The 20,436-nt window shown below is 42.8% G+C and overlaps 1 protein-coding gene across 5 annotated transcripts in view; it reads left to right on the top strand.

The window, feature by feature from the left end:
• The window catches only part of LOC115093656 (probable palmitoyltransferase ZDHHC21), a 100,045-nt gene extending 80,092 nt beyond the window's left edge, over nucleotides 1–19,953 (top strand). For 2 of the 5 annotated variants that reach the window (XM_029605746.1, XM_029605756.1), the window contains exon 7: nucleotides 8,896–10,563. In XM_029605746.1, coding sequence (XP_029461606.1) covers nucleotides 8,896–9,060 — 165 coding nt within the window. In that variant the 3' untranslated portion in view covers nucleotides 9,061–10,563. Of the gene's footprint in view, nucleotides 1–8,895; nucleotides 10,564–19,891 lie in introns of those variants that run through there. The other 3 variants (XR_003857373.1, XM_029605770.1, XM_029605778.1) reach the window with 3 other exon arrangements.
• Nucleotides 19,954–20,436: the final 483 nt, after the last annotated feature.

Raw genomic sequence — 20,436 nt, 5'->3', positions numbered from 1 at the left:
GAACAGAGGCAGGCTGCGCGGCTCGGTGCGCGCCGGCTGCCCAAAATCGGCAGCCTTGCGCGCGCCGATCCTGGATTTTAGCAGATACGCGCAGCTACGCGCGTATCTACTAAAATCCAGCGTACTTTTGTTTGCGACTGGTGCGCCAACAAAAGTACGCGAACACGCATTGTTTTAAAATCTACCCCTTAGAGCGCAAAGCAATCTTCACTGTTCTTAAAAGCATTCCTTTCATGATTAAAAAACAAAGTAGCGGTGTTTGAAATAGACAGCAAAGTAGCTGTTTTCTATATCAACAAATAAGGAGGAACAGGCTCTTTTAGTCTGTCAGGAAGCCTGGGCAATTTCCCAAAAGATGTATCATACAGTTTTCAGATAGCAGACAAAGTCACCAGTTACAGCCACATGAATGATCATTGGATGAACATATAGCATGGGAACTGTTTCAGTTTTTGCGCACTCTGCAAATATATATGATATCTTTGAATATTAGTCTTCCATACTCCAGGAGACCCTCAGTGGGCAATCTAGCTACCAGTGCATTCTCGACTTTTGGATTCAAGGACTTGTGTTCCTCAGTTCCACTTGAAGGAGAACGAGGACACAAAATTTGGTTTGGTACAGTAGTCAGTCACAGTGAACTATGAAATAGGGCAGACTGTTAGGCCCTTTGCCAGTTCTTTCTGGGATTTTATGCTTTTTAAAAAATTATTATGAGCAAAATTAAACCAGTTTGCTATGATAAGCTACTGGCAAATTTTTCATGCACTTTATCTGGCACATTGTCAAAGACATGAGCAAACAGAGGGCTATATGATAGATTTGCTTTAATTCTCAATAACTAAGATTGCCTGCCTCTTGGAGATCTGACCCCTTGCCTGAACCTGACTATTCTCACTAGCTGCCTGTCTCAACCTTTGCCCTTCTCTGACTCCATTAACCTGTTGTCGGCCCTGACCCTGATGTGTCTGTGAACTCTATCACCACCATCCTAAGGACCTGCCTAAGTCCTGCCAGCTGCCGGAACCTAAGGGCTCAACCTGCGGAGGAGGTGGCTGGTAAAGGTAAAGCACCAGACTGTTCTACTACAGGCGCGTTCACCAGCTGCTGGCTTAGGCCTCCGTGGTTTGCCCTCAGGGCTGCATCAGCTATGCCACAGCACTAAGGGCTCATACACCCACTACTCTTCATAATCAGCAGCAGTAGAACCAGTTGGAAAGAGGCTCATGCACCTTTGGAGAAAGTCACATTACAGTGCTGCTTGTTAAAACCAATAAACCCAATTTTGAAATCAGGAGGGGTGGGTTATATCAGTTGTAACCAATAAACAGAAGCACTAATTACAGTGTATAAATTATGCTGAGGAAGGAATCCTAGTAGTTCCAAGAGCTAGCATCCTTAAACATTCTTAAGCCTTAGAAATATATCTCTAACAAATTATTATTTAGTCTGTCTAGTTATAATTCATTTATATAATGAGTAGTGCAAAATATATTTTTTGTGGGGGGCGAGGTATTATAGGAAAGGAAACCTCTCCTTGTCCTTTTGACCAAACAGCTTTCCTTGTTTGCTTATAAATCTGCCCCCTTATTGTCTTTTTTTTTTTTTAATTATTTTATGTTTCTGTACCAAAATACATCCGTCCCTTTCTCCTGTTCTTAGGTTTAATAATCTACATACTTTTCTAGTAAAAGATTTTTCTGTTTTGTACTGAGCTTCATATTCTTTATTCGGTGAGACTTAATGCTGTTTTTGCTTCAAAATCTGCCACAGTACTTGCTAGATCCTGGGGAATATCAATATGCCTGTTTTTGGTCCTATATGCTTCCTTTGGTCGTATTCATAGAGATGTGGGTTTTGTCTTAGTATAATTTAAAAAAATATTTTTACACTTTGTGAACTCAAATATATATATACTTGTGTTCCCTTATCAAATATATATAAATATACTTGTGTTCCCTTATATATCCCTTGTATTCCCTTATCAAATATATATATGTACTTATGTTCCCTTATATATCCCTTGTATTCCCTTATCAAATATATATATACTTGTATTCCCTTATATTGGGAACACACTCTACTTTTCAAAATGTCTTTTGAATTCAATTCTCATATTTATATTTGACATACCTAAATGTCTGCAGGAGATTCTACCGTAGTGAGGATCAGCGCACCAGTGTCCTGATGATGATAGTGATTAGGCTAACTTTTCAACACTTTAGATTTTGTTTTATCCTCAGGAGTTATTTAAAAGAATGTAAAAGGGGAATATTAGTGAATTTCTTTTAACTGTCAAGCAAAACAACTTCTTCCCCTTATTGCTAATACTGCTGCTACTTGGAGCACAGCATTGTTTCTTTCTGTGTAACCCACTTGTCTTAGCTCTTCTCTTTTTATGACTAGAAAGTTTTTTTCCCCATTTGAAGTAAGTATTTTTGTGACTATACTTTTATTTTTACATCGATAAGCAAGCTGAATTAGCCATGTTTAGTGGGTAAAGTCATCAGGTGCCACTAGGTGGCGCTGTCTCTCAAAGTTAGTAGAGCTTTGCTCTACTGGGCATGTGCAGGAATTCCTGCATGATCATTTGTTCCAGAATCTCCTCAGTCTCTTTTTAACCATGCTTTGCACGAATGCTGATACCTGTGTCTCTCTTCCTGCTTCCATCTCGCTTTTTTTGCATTTGCTCTCCCCACAAAAGCACTATTCGGTGCTAACATGTCGTCGCACAAGACCTCAAGATTAAAATACTGTTCCTGGAGGCACTTAATGTCCATCACTATCGGCCACAATTATTGTTATCTGTGCCTGGGACTGGAGCACCACCAGGCCAGTTGTTGGGACTGCTGTAGGATGTCGCCCTAAGCTTAGCAGTAACAGGCTGAAAAGATAGCCTGCCTCAGAGCCAAGGGTTCACATGTGAAGTTGGGATTGTCATCCACTTCTGGAAGTTCCCATAGTAAGTCCCCTCCAGAATCTGGCCAAGAAGCCAGAAAATTTTCTTGCTGGGAAGGCCAGCGTGTACCCACAGCCAAAGACGTTGCTCAGCCTCTGCGGAGACAATAGAAGCGTTGAGTGCCATCAAAAGCGCCATTGGTACACTTGACTCTACTTAGCGCCGAGGTGGAGAAAAAGAAGAGCATTGCGCATACTGCGTTGATGCCTGAGGCTCACAATGTGCCTTCGCATGGTGCACACCTCACCCAGTGCAAGCTGTGCTGCAGTCGACTCGCGGCTTACCTCCCTTGATGCATGGCACACGAGAGCAACGTACCTCAATGATTGGTTGATCGTAGAGCCAGAAAGAAAGGCGTTCCTTTCCAATACCGAAACAATGATTTGTTGTCTAGAATTGCTGGGATTTCTCGTAAACTATGAAAAATCAATCTTCCTACTAGCACAACGCCTTCAGTTCATAGGAGCTTAGATAGATTCTATCAAACTAAAAGCCTTCTTTCCCTACAACAGAGAAAACACACTTTGAGTGCTTGCCTTACAGCTATTTCAGTTGAAGTTAAAGACAGCATATTACATGCTAATAGTGTTAGGTCAGATGGCAGCAGCGTTTCAAGTTGTCCCTTTGACTCCTGAGGCATCACTGCAATCGACACATATGGAGGCGAGGCAGTGGTGTCAGTTTCTTCAACCCTTATTAATAGTCATTCGCATCACAGAACAGATGGCTGACATCTAGTGCTGTGGCTGGAAGAAATGGACATGGGTGCTCCACTTCGACCGGTCCCCCACCAAGTAATCCTTGCAACAGATGCCTCCACTGCAGGATGGAGCTCACATCTACAGCAGTACAAAATTCAGGGCCTTTTGGTCCCTGCAGGAAAGAACATTGCAGGTAAACATGCTAGAACTGAGAGCAATGTGTCATGCCCTTATAGCATTCAGACACATGCAGTAGGAGAAAGCCATTATGATTCATACAGACAACCAAGTCACCATGTTCTGTGTGAACAAGCAAGAAGACACCGGCTCATGAAGCCATTGCAAAGAAGGCAGATTGATCCAGGGCGACGCTGTAAGCTGTTTACCTGCTAGGTATTGCAAACACAAGCAGACAGACTCAGCAGAATGTTTTGCCCTCACGAATGGTCCCTGTCGCAAAAATTAGCCAACAACCTTTTACACCACTGAAGACCGGCTGTGGATAGACCTCTTTGCCACCCGACAGAACCAGAAAGTGCACTTTCTGTTCCATACATCCCAGCCTGTACTGGGAGGCACTGGATGCCTTCCTCCTGCATGGACAAGGGGCTTGCTCTATGCTTTTCCCCCAATGCCACTAATGTTTAAGAAGGTCCAAATATGCATACAGTACTAAGCCAGGATGATCTCGATAGCTCCTGCATGGCTGAGACAACCATGGTATGCATATCTCATACAATCCTCAGTATATTCTCCACTTGCCCTGGAATGCAATCTAGATATTCTCTCTCAGGAGGGGTGTGGTCTCTCCTCCACCTGAACAACCATCCCTGAACCTCAGCACATGGTTGTTAAACATGCAGTGCTAGCCCACTGGAACCTACCAGAGACTATTCAGGAAGTTCTGCTGTTGTCAAGCAGTCGGGACTGGTGGCTGCCTCAGTACGGGTACACCTGAGCTCCATAATGGCGTACCATCGACAGGAGGATAGATCCCCTATCTCTACACACCCATTACTATCATGTTTTATGAAGAGCCTGCTCCATCTTCATCCGCCCATGAGAAAACCAGCGGTCCACTAGGACATCACTGAAGTTTCTCATTTGGAATCTGTTCTTCTTAGTGGCATTTACATCCACGAGACGAGTAAGCGAGCTGCAGACCTTGGTTCATTTGTTACCTTATATGCAATTTTTTCTTGACAAAATGGATTTTCACACACATTCTAAATTCTTACCGAAGATAGTATCCATTTTTCATTTAAACCAGACCATCTTGCTCCCTACTTTTTTTCCCCAAAACCTCACAAGCAAGAAAGGGAAAAACAGCTACACACTCTGGACTGTAAGAGGGTGTTGACTTACTGTAAAAGGAGGACTCAAATTTATAGAAAGACTTTGCAACTCTTCATCTCGTATGATCCCAATTGACTAGGGGCGCCAGTTTCAGAACACATTCTATCAAATTGGATCACCCTCTGCATTTGTTACTGCAATACCACAAATTCTCTGCACCTCACAAACCCAGTAAGGGCTCATCAAGTACATGTAATGGCTTCCTTGATAGCACAATTCAGAAATATGCCCATAGAGGATAGATGTAAGGCTGCCACCTAGCCATACCTTCACATCTCACCACTGCCTCGATGAAATGGCCTTGGACAGCTTGTTAGGCCGAGCGATATTGAGCCATGCAGTAACCAGATGAACTGTCCACACAGGAATCCTGGTTGAAAAATAATAAATGCACTGCAACCTTCAGCTTGGGACTTTCCGCTGAGCATGGCTAATTCATCCTGCTTATTGACAGAAAAAAAGCAAGTTTGTTTACCGTAAACAGTGTTTTCCATAGATACAATGAATTAGCCATGCAAAACCTGCTCTTCTCCCTGTTCAGCAATTCGGAGAACTGAGCTAAGCTTTGATATAGACTGAGGAGATTCTAGAACATGCAGTAAGCGCGGGAACTCCTATCTATGCCCAATAGAGCAGAGCTCTACTAACTTTGAGAGACAGCTCAACCTAGTCCCGCCTGATGACATCACCCATTGAGCATGGCTAATTCATCCTGCTATGTATGGAAAAAAAAAGTTTACGTTAAGCAAACTTGCTTTTATCTAATGCATTTATATTTGAGAGCCTGCAATTTCATTATGATCTCATTGCGGCTACAGTAAAATATAATACACTAAAAATTAATACATAGTATGTATAAAAACTACCTGTTCAAGGATTTTTTTGGCAGTGTGGAAGAATATCATGCATTCTGTCAGTTTACTCTAATCATTCACGACTATGAAACTATTGATGACTTTTCTCCTCTTCCCTCAAATAAAAGAAAATCTTTTCTTCCCAAGCTGCTGTGTAACAGGATAATGGCTGAAATACTGATCCCCTGATTGATGTCTTTGCGTATGGCTTGCCAAAGGAGATTATCTATAACTTGGATGCTTGCATATAACTGATCTCATAATCTAATTTCCAGAATTTAAAAAAAAAAGTCCGTCTTAACATAACATGTCCAGATGTTTCAGTTGGACTGCATCCTTTGCACAGACTGATCTGAAGCCTAATTTAAAGGATTATCTTTAGTGTAAAATCAATCAAACAGGGCAGAAATGTGTTTTCCCTTATGCCCTTGTGTATTCTGACAAATATATAGAATGGGATGGATTTCTGGTTCCTTGTTTTCTTTTGTGTTGGTATTCTTATCCATACCTTGTCCAGGGACAGTGGGTTATCCTCTGCCAAATTTTTGTATGTTTGTCTGATCTTTCAAAACTGACCTAGATGATCAGAATATCATTCAGTACAGAAATTTAGGTGATGCTTGAAAATTTGCTCTTTTGATCATGAGGAACTACATCTAAACAGTAGGGTTGGCAGGGCGTCAATCAAAGCAGCCATTATAGCTAAAGTCCTCAAAATACCAGATTGACAGTTTATTAGCCCTGTTTTTTCCTCATTTGGTTTAATTCCTAGATTTCTTTTTTTAAGCCCAGTATATTGTACCACTTATATTTTCATACTACTTTGTATGATAGACATCCATGTTTTGAAAAATATTCTTCCGTCAAGCCATTTTTCGATTATGCATTCTGCAACTAGATAAAGACCTTCAAGACCCTTCTCACTGTTCCCATTTTTCCTACTTAATGCAATAGAAAGACCAGAGAACTGTTTCTGATCTTAGCAAATTTTCCTCCAGAAAATGCACAGGAAAATGATTGGAAAATATGAACAGCAAGTTAGACATTTAAAATTTTCCTCTCATATTAGTATATCTGCATGGGGATCAGCCAACTGTTAGCTTGCCTGGATTAATAAACATTGATAATGTTTTGATCTAGAGTATGGTCTTAATTTAACTGTCTGCAGATTTCAGATACTCTTAAAATGTGTTTCTAGGTGATTTGAAAAATTATGCCTCTCTTACCTGATTCCTCCTTACTAGCATGCTCCAAAGCAGTTTCAAACTGCAAAGTGAATGGCCTTTACCCATCCTCTGACACACTTTAAACTTTTACTGGTTTCAAGTCATCTTGTGAAAAAAATGAAATAAAGACTACTGTGTTTAATCTTTTCACTTTCTGCATTTTGAATACTTTGTAGTGTGTGGTAATTTTTTAAATTGCTGTAGAATCTTCTGACAGTGCCAACATGATATATCACATAATACCAGTGCAAAGTTATTAATGTTCATGTCTGTCAAGTAGTAATCTTATCAGCATGTCATAAGTTAATTTACACAAAAGCTTTTTGCTGCTAATAATTTACCAGTTAGCTTTGAATAGCAAATCATTTTTAAAAATTCTGCCAGTCAAAATTCAGCCGAATTGTGATTTGAAGTCAAAATTTGAAGTGGCCCTGAAAATTAAGTAAGTATAATACAGGGGTCAGCAGCTCTGGTCCTCAAGTGCTTCAGACAGGTTTGTTTTCAGGTTGGTGGCCCTTGAGGACCAGAATTACCCACCTCCTCTTAACCACAACAATTTATAATCTACATGGAAAAATGGGGGAAATATGGGTGAGTTTCAGGGGTGACACTTGTGTCTCCAGGTCATCAAAGATATGCTGAGCCTATCTTAAATTTGTGTTTCATAGATTCACACTTTCTATAGTGCCAGGATGCTTCAAAGCTAGCAATGCCATTAAAAAATAAAAAGAATATATGCCAGGATAGGCAACTCCAGTCCTTAAGTGCCACAAATGGGTCTAGTTTTCAGGATATCCATACTGAATATTTATGAGATATAATTGCATATAATAGAGGCAATGCCAAGGTACCTAAATTTTCTCCAGAACCCCAATCTTCTTCAGAGGAGGAGAAGAGCTTACCTCTTCCCACTCAGCAGCCGGTTGTAAGTCTTAGTTCAATTAATATCCACTTCACCTCTGGCCACTGATTGGTCCTTTCTCTGGCAGATGAAAGTGAAAGGACCAATCAGTAGCCATTGAGCTCCTCTCTCTATTCAGTAGCAGCAACTGCCTGCTAAAGATTGGCAGAGAGAAAGGCATTGGCCAAAGGTCTAGCAGCAGTAGAAGCCTAAATCTGAACCAGTTTTTATGTCCTTGAGGCCTCCCCCTCTGGCGGGAGAAGGAGTCCAGTCCTTATTTTTGGAATGGTTCCATGTCACCAGGGACCGGTAGATCCTGAAAACTGGGTGCGGGTTCTCTAACTCTAATGCAATGGATTTTATTCTTTAGCTCTGACCCCTCTCAGTCTGTCCAATTGTAGCTGGAGGTAGAATCACTCCTTCAGGTACTTATGATTAATTATAATATTTGTTCTTTCAGCTGTGTGCTTTGCTTGATAACTTTTTTCGTTTGTTGGGTTTGTAACCATTTATTTTTTTTAATTAATAATGCTTGCAATTGCTTATTTTTCTATCACCCTTTTATGGTTGTTGGATTTATTACATGTGTGTTGGCTTTGTTCAAGCACATGATTTTTTTTTTCTCTTATCTTTTCTGTTTCTTCCTTGTCCAACAAAAGCTTTTATTTCTCAGTGTTCAGTTTTCTATGTGCTTGGTTCAAGCACATGGGTTTTCCTGTTCTCGTTTTTCCTTGGCCTTTCTGCAGTTTAGTTTATTTCTCATCATTCATTTTCCTGTGTGCTTTCATTGTCGCCATATTTTAATAAATCCTTTTTGTTCTTTCAACCGTGTCATTTGCTTGAACAGCATTTTATTTTCTGGTTGTTGTGTTGAACTGTCTATTACATTTTTTCTTAGGTTCTCAAACAGACAAGCTGGTTCTCGATACAGCTGTCCTGTAGCTCTGTGTTTGGAATTGTTAGTGGTAAGTTTTTTATTGCAGGTATCTCATTTTCTTTGTTTCCACTCAAAATTGTGACTGAGGTAATACAATGTTTCTTTTCTTTTTTCAAGAATACATGAGTTTACTCCGATGGAAAAATGAAGCATGTGGCCAAAGTGGTGGGTAAAAGAATACCCAAGGGAAAAGAGGTGGTGAGAGAGTGAGTCAGGAGCAAGATCCAAGAACAGAAGGAAAAAGGAAAATGGTGGAGGTGGAGAGAGAAGTAGGGGAAGCAGGCTCGGCCCAGTGTTGCGCCCCAGAAGCAAATGCGCGATGTATGTTTCTCTGAGGCTGAGAAGGAGCAGTTGTGCCAGAACATGTGTGAAAACCATGCTGCGTTGTTTCATTCTAAGGCTTCGGTGGCAACAAAGAGGAGGATTTGGGCCTCAATTGCCGTTGATATCCCCACACCCTTGTGGTGAAGACCCGGACAGTGCAGCAGGTACAGCACTTCTGGCACGATACGCAAATGAAGGTGAAAGAAAAGGCAGGGAAAATACAAGTTTCACAGCACAACAAGGGAGGGGGGGTTCCAACATGCGCTCTGGTATTGACCCCTTTGGATGTACTAATACTCTCGACTATTCAACCCGAGGAGGTTGATGGGTGGATGGAACCAATGGTTGGATACTTATGCAAGGCAAGGTACGTTCGAGAAAAACCTATTGATGATTCTCTCGGGGGTTGTGGTGGTGAAGAGCTTCAACCTGTGTTCTTCTATCCTTTAAACAGGTGGCAGTAATAACGAAGTGGAGACAGTCACAAGCTGTGCATGATGGCATGAAACGAGAACAAAACCCTTCCACACCAGAGTTCACAGTTCCCATGGATAGTGAATTGCACCCCCACCCCCACCCCCTCCCCTTGTGGATGCCACAGTTCTCGAGGAGAATCAACCCATTGACGCTTCCACCATTATGTTGGAAGCAATCATCCAAGAACCTCCCATTCCGTATGTTGAGACACCAGTTGCTTCTGAACATGGTACCATCATGGAGCTGGTAAAGAGTGTGCAAGTCATGCCATCCCTCATCAGCCTGGATGGCGTGAGAGAACAGTTGGCAATTGAATTGATATTCCGGCAGGAGCAACATGACCAAGCTGTGGCTGAGGAGTGGCACGCAATAGAAATTGAATTTTGTGAAATGCGTCGGGAGACTGATGCTGTCATGGACAATATAGCCGGCATTCTGGTTGACCTCACCAGGGCGTTCAAGGATCTGGCCAGTCTATTCAAGAAGGCAGCCACAGCATGGTCTTCAAATCAACCAAGATTACCCCATTCTCTACTTCTGCTCCCGTAGCGCAGTTTGAGGGTTGGTGGATTCTGGATACCGTCTCGTTCTCATCCTTTTCCTCTAATTTACCTCCACCCCCCTTCTCTTATTGATCATCTTTCTAATCCTTCGTTTCTGCTTTTTCTAATTTTCTCATCTTTTTTCCACCACTTTCCCATGTGTGTGATAGATGCCGGTCAGCTGCTGCTGTTTTCTGATGTTGCTGTTAATAAGTTCCTTTTACCTAGTTTATGAATAAAGGTTTTTAGTTTCATTGACCAATGTATGAATTATATCATTTTAAAATAAAAGCTGAAAAGTAAAAAATTGTTGTTCATGCTTACATAAAATGTGACATGATGCCCATGCCCTTATTCTCTGTGCCCAGGGGCCTGGTTTCCTAGGGAGGGGGGTGGGGGGGAGCATGACATGATCCTTGCCCATGGAACAGGCCACCAGAAGGGAGTGTTGGTGGTTGGCCGTCAGATGGTGGGGTGCCACCAATAGGAGACAGGCACACGATGGTCCCATCCAGTCTGCCCATCTGTCCAATTAATGTAGCATTATAATTCTCATCACTTCTTTAGAGATCTTCCCTAGAGGTTCCTAAGATTATTCCTGAGTCTACCTCCATTGAACCTTATCTCATGCCTCTCATAGAGCTTCCTTTTCATTGAAAAAGCTCACTTCCTGTGCATGGAAACTTTTAAGATATTTGAATATCTCGCTCATATCTCCCCTATTTCACCTATCCTTTAGGGTGTAAATGTTTAGATCTTTAAGTCTATTCCTGTATGCTTTATAACAAAGACCACTAACCATTTTAGTAACCACCCTCTGGACCAGCTCCATCCTGTTTATATCATTTTGAAGGTGCGGTCTCCAGAACTGTATACAGTATTCCAAGTGAGGTCTCACCAGGGACCTATACAGGAGCACTATCACCTCCCTTTTTTTGATGACCATTCCTCTCTCAATGCTGCCAAGCATCTGTCTGACTTTTACTATCGCTTTATCCACCTGTTTGGCCACCTTAAGATCATCAGCTACAATTATCCCAGATTTCGCTTCCTTTGTGCTTAGAAAAATTTCACCCCCAATATTTTACCTTTCCCTTGGATTTTTGCATTCTAAATGCATTACTCTGCATTTTTTAGCATTAAATCTTAGCTGCCAGATCTTAGACCATTACTCGAGCTTCGCTGGATCCATCCTCATGTTTTCCACTGCTTCCTGGCTGTCTACCCTATTACAGATTTTGATATCATTTACAAAAAGACAAACCTTTCCCGACAACATTTGTATTATGTCACTCACAAAAATGTTGAAAAGAACTGGTCCAAGGCCCGATCCCTGAGGCACACAGCTAGTAACAACCCCATTCTCAGAGAAAACTCCATGGCCATCATGCGAGGGGAGCTAATGGCTGGTTGGGTGGGTTACCTTCATTTGATGGCACAGAGGGAGGGGCAATTGGTATATGGGGGGGAAGGAACAACTATCCCTTCTTCCCTGACATGCTGCAATGAAAGCCTCACTGAGCAGGCCCTATTCACGGGTTACTATGGCCAGCCACCTTGATGTGAAGACAGCAAATTCGAAACCATTTAAAGGATCAAAAAGAATTTTTATTTACAAAAATAAATAAGAAATTAAACTTGTTTTTCAAATAAACAGTGGTTTGCACAATAATAAAAAAAATAAAAATTATTTAATAAAAATAAAAGGGGATGGGAAGTGGGCCCAAAGGAATTGAGAAGGGGTGTGGACAGCTAGCGGGCTGGTAGCCAACGTGGTCATGGCTGGGCCATCACCAAGACTGATGGAGCTGCGGACATTGCTGCCAGCAGCTCTGTCGCTCATTCCTGGCCATTGACCAGCTGCTCCATGCTGGCCCTCAGCCCTCTTAGACGTCCTTCCATGGCGGCCAGAGTGTTACTCTGCCGCTCTAGACTAGCCATCACAGTGTCAGTGTTCCCCAGTGGGAGCAGGCATTCCTCCCTCCTGGCACCCTTCTGTTGCTGCTGCAGAAGCAACAGGGCCACATCTGGGGCATCATCAAAGGATACATAATCTAAATAGATGTCCACTTCTTCATTCTCAATGTCCAGGGACTCTGGAGGGGGGAGGGAATAATGGGGGGAGCAAGCTGGGTTTCTGGCTTCCAGCTGGGAGAGGGATGGCTGGGGAAGAGGGACACCCAGCTGATGGGGGGCCATCCATTATGTGCCAGTGGAGCCTGTGCTGCTGGCATGGGGCCAGTCCCAGTGGGGGGTAGTGGCGGTGCACTGCCAGTGGTGGTAGTGCCTGGGCCACTGGTAGTGCTGTTGCCTGTGGTGGTGGCGCCTGTGCCACTGGTGGTTGTGAAGGCCACTGGGTGGCTGGAAGTGGCATCATCTGATGTTGCTGAGGTGGGCCCCCTCTATCTCTTCCTCCGAGGAAGATTTGGTGGTGCTCTCTGAAAACACAGAGAACATAAGAACATGCCATACTGGGTCAAACCAAGGGTCCATCAAGCCCAGGTTCCTGTTTCCAACAGTGGCCAATCCAGGCCATAAGAACCTGGCAAGTACCCAAAAACTAAGTCTATTCCAGGTTACCGTTGCTAGTAATAGTGGTGGTTATTATCTAAGTCAACTTAATTAATAGCAGGTAATGGACTTCTCGTCCAAGAACTTATCCAATCCTTTTTTAAACACAGCTATACTAACTGCACTAACCACATCCTCTGGCAACAAATTCCAGAGTTTAATTATGCGTTGAGTGAAAAAGAACTTTCTCCGATTAGTTTTAAATGTGCCACATGCTAACTTCATGGAGTGCCCCCTAGTCTTTCTATTATCCAAAAGAGTAAAAAAAACGATTCACATCTACCCGTTCTAGACCTCTCATGATTTTAAACACCTCTATCATATCCCCCCTCAGCCATCTCTTCTCCAAGCTGAAAAGTCCTAACCTCTTTAGTCTTTCCTCATAGGGGAGCTGTTCCATTCCCTTTATCATTTTGGTAGCCCTTCTCTGTACCTTCTCCATCACAATTATATATTTTTTGAGATGCGGCGACCAGAATTGTACACAATATTCAAGGTGCGGTCTCACCATGGAGCGATACAGAGGCATTATGACATTTTCCGTTTTATTCACCATTCCCTTCCTAATAATTCCCAACATTCTGTTTGCTTTTTTGACTGCCGCAGCACACTGAACCGATGATTTCAATTTGTTATCCACTATGACGCCTAGATCTCTTTCTTGAGTAGTAGCACCTAATATGGAACCTAACATTGTGTAACTATAGCATGGGTTATTTTTCCCTATATGCATCACCTTGCACTTGTCCACATTAAATTTCATCTGCCATTTAGATGCCCAATTTTCCAGCCTCACAAGGTCTTCCTGCAATTTATCACAATCTGCTTGTGATTTAACTACTCTGAACAATTTTGTATCATCTGCAAATTTGATTACATCACTCGTCATATTTCTTTCCAGATCATTTATAAATATATTGAAAAGTAAGGGTCCCAGTACAAATCCCTGAGGCACTCCACTGCCCACTCCCTTCCACTGAGAAAATTGTCCATTTAATCCTACTCTCTGTTTCCTGTCTTTTAGCCAGTTTGTAATCCACGAAAGGACATCGCCACCTACCCCATGACTTTTTACTTTTCCTAGAAGCCTCTCATGAGGAACTTTGTCAAAAGCCTTCTGAAAATCCAAGTACTCTACATCTACCGGTTCACCTTTATCCACATGTTTATTAACTCCTTCAAAAAAGTGAAGCAGATTTGTGAGCAAGACTTGCCTTGGGTAAAGCCATGCTGACTTTGTTCCATTAAACCATGTCTTTCTATATGTTCTGTGATTTTGATGCTTAGAACACTTTCCACTGTTTTTCCTGGCACTGAAGTCAGGCTAACCGGTCTGTAATTTCCCGGATCTCCCCTGGAGCCCTTTTTAAATATGGGGGTTACATTAGCTATCCTCCAGTCAGCAAATTCCCCTGATGGGGTGGGGTGTGGAGGAATAAAAATACATCAAAATTGCCACAACAGAATCAGAACATATTTTGTTATGAGCTGCTCAAACCTCAAGTGCGAGGTGCTGGCCCAGCCTCAGCTCCACTTCCTCTGCCCCCAGCCCATGTCCTCATGGACCGACAAAATGTTCCAACAATGACCACTCCTCTGCCTTTCTCACTCTTCTTCCCCCTCCTCCTTCAACCCCCAACTCAAACTCTTCCTTCCCTCTCTCCCTAGTACCTTATCTTGACATAGCAATACCGAAAGTGCTGGGCGAGACCATGGTAAACATAGAAATGACAGCAGAAAAAGACCAAATGGCCCATCCAGTCTGCCCAGCAAGCTCCCACACTTATTTTCCCATATTTATCTGTTTCACTGACCACCAAGTTCAGGGCCCTTGTTGGTAACCGTTTGATTCAAGTTTCCTGCCACTCCCTGCCGTTGATGCAAGGAGTAATGTTGGAGTTGCATCCAAGATGAAGCATAAGGCTTAATGGTTAAGGGTGGTAACTGCCGCATCAAGCAAGTTACTCCGATGCTTGTTTACCCAGACTGCACAGATCAATGCCTTGTTGGATATTGATTGAATGTAAATCCTCTTTTCCACATTTCCCCCTGCCGTTGAAGCAGAGAGCAACACTGTTTATGCATTCAAAGTGAAGTATCAGGCTTAATTGGTTTAGGGTAGTAACCGCCACAATAAGCAAGCTACCCCTATGCTTATTTGTTTACCTGCACTGTGTAGTTAAGTCCTTATTGGTTGTTATCTAATTGCAAATCCTCTTCTACACATTTCCCCTTGCCATTGAAGCAGAGAGCAATGTTGGAGTTGCATTAACCGTGTGAAGACTTATTGAATTAAGGGTAGTAATCTCCAGGTAGTAGCCACCATTTCAGCAAGCCATTCCCATGGGTCTTCTCTTCATTCCCATCCTCTAAACCTTGCTTTTGGACCGCGTCAGTGATATAGTAATTATGGTACACCAATTTTCTAAGGGAAAGTTTGTGTGACTATAACTTACCTTTCTGCTCCCCGAGTTCAGCACGCACATCCTGATGCCACTCCCACTGTTTGTGGCACAGTTTCAGTTCCTGCTTGTTTAGTGCTTCAACCTGGAAGATACAAAGGGTGAAAAAAACGCTTTAAATATGAGAACGAGCCTGCTCTCCTAGTCCCCCACTCCCAAACAGCGTATTTGTTCGTCCACTCACTCTACTATACCCTCTTGTATTGATCACCAGCACTTACATCCTGGGGGAAGGAGTCCTGCACATTAAACTTCTGCCTGTGGACCTTCCAAGCAACATCTGCCCGGTCTTCGTTACACCTCCTCCCAGGCTAGAAGTACAGTTGCCGCTCATTTGCAATAATGAGCTCCGACAGGAGGCGTACATCACCCTCTGAAAAACTGGGCATCCGTCCCCTTGGCATGGCTGCAGTAGCAATGGCCCCGCACAAAATGGATGTCGGGATATGGCCGTGCAAGAGAGGTGTGTGCCCTCCATTACCTGGGCATCCACTGACATAGAAACTGTGTGTCCATGTCTTGTGTGTCTGTTATGTGCGGTTGCAGGGCTCAAGTACTGTGCATCCCTTATGTACAGTCAAAAGGCCATGTATGTGCGTCCATGTGTGCATTTGCAGGCACATGTATGCAGGGCCCATAGACATTGGACTTCTATGTAAGGTGGTGCTGTAGTGAGAGTCTGGAGCTCCAGGACCCCAGGCATTGATGAAATGGTGGGGCGATGAGTGGAGTGATGGAGGGGGCCTGAGAGCAGCAATCGCACTGAGGCACACCTTTGACGGGGGATTGCGAGGGGGTGAGGGGCTACACACCTTTGATGAGGGGCTGAGAGGATGCACACCTTTAACAGTGGGCTTGTGAGGAGGTGAAGGGTTGTGAGGGTGGAATGGATGAGCGAGATGAACATAGAGATCACATACAACTTTGTGCCACATGACCAACTGATGGATTCTGTTATTTAAAACTATTTAATTTTTTATCGATTAATTAAAGAACACATAAAAGCACAAATGAAAACAGGCAAATGAGTCCATTCCATCCAGCGACCTCATATTATAGAATCCTAAAATAAAGCACAAGGAAATGGTTGCTCAACTGCAGGCAAAACATCTTCCTTTTTCCTTATTCCTGTCAAGTAAAATAACTGGGCAGAGGGGTAATTGCTAGCAGACTTTAAAACTTACATGAGAAGTAGTCAGTGATGAGTTTTCGATGAACCTCATGGCCCTTCACGGTAGTGTCCATCTCTGTTGCCGGATGCATGGGTGGATCTTGCTCCAGGGCATTTGTGAGTTCATTTTCCATGCCAAACCACAAAGCAATATTGTGTAGTGTACAGCAGACCATGACTATGCATACCACTTTCTCCGGACTGTACTGCAGTGCACTGCCAGACTGGTCCAAGCACCTAAAATGGTTTTTCAGCAAGCCAAATGTCTTCTCGATGACAGACCTAGTGCTTGTATGTGCCTCATTGTATCGTCTAGCCGCAGCAGTATGCGGACCCAGGAGCGGGGTAAGCAACCATGCCTTACATCCATAGCTTACATCACCTATAAAAGGGGAAAACGAAATGGCATAACAAAAAAGGTACAAATTCATCATATACACTACTTCCACCATATCCTCCAGGATTCTCAACATACATTGTCGGCACATTTACCCTCAGGGCACAAACCATGCGCAATTGACATTCATTATTTTTCCATTTTACATCCTACACACATCAGCTTGCCAAAGCATTGCTATAAGTAGCTGTCACTCCCCCATTCCCCATCCACATTACTGACCCTCCAAGTAGAGTTTCAAACTTTCAAGCAACCTGCCATCATCATATTTTCCCTCAGCACAATCACAGCCGGGCGCGGAGTGGGAGAAGATGTACAAATTGTGGCAGCTTTCAGGAAACCTTGAGACGACGCTCAGAATCTTAAGATGCGCGTTGCACATGACCTGGACGTTCATTGAATAGAAATGTTTCCTGTTGCGGAATGCCATTTCCTGCTCCGACAGATCAGTGAGAGTGATATGGGTGCAATCTATAGCGCCAATCTTATTTGGCATTCCAGCAATGTCATAAAACCCATGCTGCTCTGAGTATTTGACGTAGTCCTTGTGTTTCATCATTGCCTGTAGTACTTGACCAAAGTGCCTCGAGAATAAGGACTGGGCCATCTGGCCAACTATATTTTGGAAACTTCCAGTGGCAAAAAAACATAAAGCACTGAGCAGTTTCACCAACCCAGGTATAGCGAGACATGAGGGGGTCTCTCATTACTCAGGCCCTCATAAAGGTACAAAATTTCCCTTGAGTTTAAACGATACCTTCGTGCCACATCAGTCTCTGGCAATCCGAGGAGTGTTGTCTGCAGTTGAAATATACACTACCTGCAGAGTTTCCAGATTATAGGGCCGATGCAAAAAACTTGCGCTGAAAGCGGGTGCTGTGTATTCAGCGCCCGCTTTCCTAACGCGCCCCCAGGCACCTCTCCTGGGGGCGCGATGCAATATTTAAATTAGGGCTCACGCTGTCGAGGAGGCACTGGGGCAATTGGGCGCCCCTAGCGCTTCCTTGACAGCGCAAGCCGGAGAGAGGTCTGCTGTCGGTGGCTGTCCGTCCATTCTCCCAACCTGACTACCGGCACCAGGAGTGTCGGGCACTTAATATTAACTTATTCACTCCTTCACTTATTGCGGATTGGTCTCTTTACTGTCACATGTCAGTGAAAGGACCAATCTCCTTTCAGAAGGCTATCCTGAAAGGGGATTGGTCCTTTCACTGACATGTGACAGTATAGGGGCTGATTGCATGAGGGGATTAGTTAGCGCCTCTACAACCCGTGTCCAACTGCGGGTTATATTGCATCGGCCCCTATGACTGTAGTCTGTGCCGCATGGTCCTCTCTCCTATCTTGATTGTTCTCTTCCCCGATAGACCTTTCTCTTTCTTCCCTGACTGTCCATATTCTCGCTTGCAAGAGATAACTCAGCAGAATAAGGAAGTACAGAAAAACCGTCTTGTAAATGTCTAGAAAGCCTTCACCAGCCTTGACTGCTAGATCATGAGTAAACTTTACTCCAAAGACTAAGCTGGAGCTAAATTTCGTACATTACAAAAATGTGCATTGAGCAGCCAGCTTTTGGGCGCACTTTCTTGCAATGGAGGGTAATAGCTAATCTTTCATTTATATGGAATTTAAATGCGATAGATGCTATCCAGTAAGTGTTTGTTAGTGCACGAGTTATGGACACGCTAAGCTCCTTAAACCGCATCGGAAGCTGTGATTGTGCACCCAAAATGCGTGTCCAACCGTAAATAAACCTGTGTGCTAGGCAGGGCACACTTTATTGCATCGTCCTGTTAGATAGTGAAACCTGTAGGGACATGGAAACACCTACAGTACCTGAATGTAATCTGCTTTAAAGGTGGAATATAAATCAAATAAGTAATAGATGTGACATGGTCACAGTCTGCTACATAATAATGTAACCTGAACCATTGTTGTAACGCAGAGTTTCTCTTTTGAAGAGAAACAGTTTGCTCACAGCCTAGCCTGGGATTGTGTGGTTTATATTTTTGTTATGAGAGCATGATTAAGTTCATATGTACTTTGTGGCAAAATGTCTCTAGGAAATACTAGCCACTGACAAAATAATGCTCAGTTGTTACCATTTTTGTTTGGTACCTGTAGTATTGCAAGGATAGTATCCACCCTAGTGGACATTATGAATGTTCATGCCAATATTTAGCATCTCTTCAGAGGAAGACTTGGTAAGAGCAAAAAATGGGGGCATTTGAGATGTTGGGGGGAGTTGAAGTTTTGGGCCCAAACTCCTTCAAAGAGACAGCATTGACATTTTTGCAGTCTCTTCTGCTTTCCCTGAAACACTGCTTAGGTTTACAGTGTTTGCAATATTCTGTGGGCCTTAGAAACCACTGTCAATATCCTATAGATGGCGCTGTTAGCATTTTAATATTTTTGGAACAGACCATAAAATCTAAAGCTTTTCTTGTCATCTCATTTAAAGAAAATTTACTTTTAAAAGTATTTTTACTGCTGGCAAAAATTACTTATTAAATCACAGTGGGGGTTTTTGTCTTTTTTTTTAAATTTTTTTTTTAAATAAACCTATTCTGTAAAAGTACAATTAATACTTTGTAAAATGATTCTGATGAGTCCATTTTGAGTGAAAAGAGTCTTTGGAAGTATTGCATCGTTGCAAGCATTTAGTGCTTAGTAGAATACTTATCTGAACACACAAAGCACACATAATTTTATAGTTATAATCAAGCCTCTATAACTTGTTTAGTATTAACTACAACAGAAGAATGCAAATGCTCAACTTAATGAATCTGCAGAATGATTGCTTGCACTATATAAAGGGTTTGTGACTATATTGTAAAATGGTTGTCTTCATTAATTCTACTCCTTTTATAAAGAACATGGCTATAGTCCAGTTATTGCAATACTTCATAAAAGGTTCTTTTTCTTTGCCCTCCCCCAACACCAAATGAAATTAGCCTAAATTTGAGAGAAATGTTTCTGATGCATTGTTTCTTGTTTTTATTTTCTTTAACAGGATACTACAACAATAGAAAAAATGTCTAACTGTTGTGAAGAGATGTAAGTATCTAGAGGAGAAAGAATGGGCAAATATGTAAGTGAAACCTTAAATAGAGCAACAGTTTTTCTGCTGACTCACGGTATGCCTGTGGCCTGGTTGAGAGGGATGGGAGGGGTGAAACAAAGGTACCATAGGGCTGCAACTTGGAGCTTTTCCCTCCCCTTAATCCCTGGCCCTCTGACTTTAAGGCCATGACCCATGAGCTTACAGGTAACTTTTAATGCAGGCAACCTCCCTGAGCAGCAGAGCTAGAGACTAATTCCAGGAACCTTGGCTCAAGCTGTAAGGAGTTAGTCAATAGACGTTACTGGATAGAGAGTTTTGCATATCCCTTCCCTTCTCCTTCTCTCCCGTCTGCTTTGTAGGGGCTATAAGAACTACCTCTATAGTAACTTTCCTAGCGTGTAGCCAGATGGACTCAGGACCAATGGGTATTGTACTCTTCTGCTAGCAGATGGGAGATGGAGTCAGATTTCAATCTGACGTCACTCTACATATAC

The sequence above is a fragment of the Rhinatrema bivittatum genome, chromosome 1 (assembly GCF_901001135.1).
Source record: "Rhinatrema bivittatum chromosome 1, aRhiBiv1.1, whole genome shotgun sequence".
NCBI lineage: Eukaryota > Metazoa > Chordata > Amphibia > Gymnophiona > Rhinatrematidae > Rhinatrema > Rhinatrema bivittatum.
The sequence above is the reverse complement of the archived record's forward strand: the minus strand, read 5'-3'. Positions and strand labels throughout refer to the sequence as shown.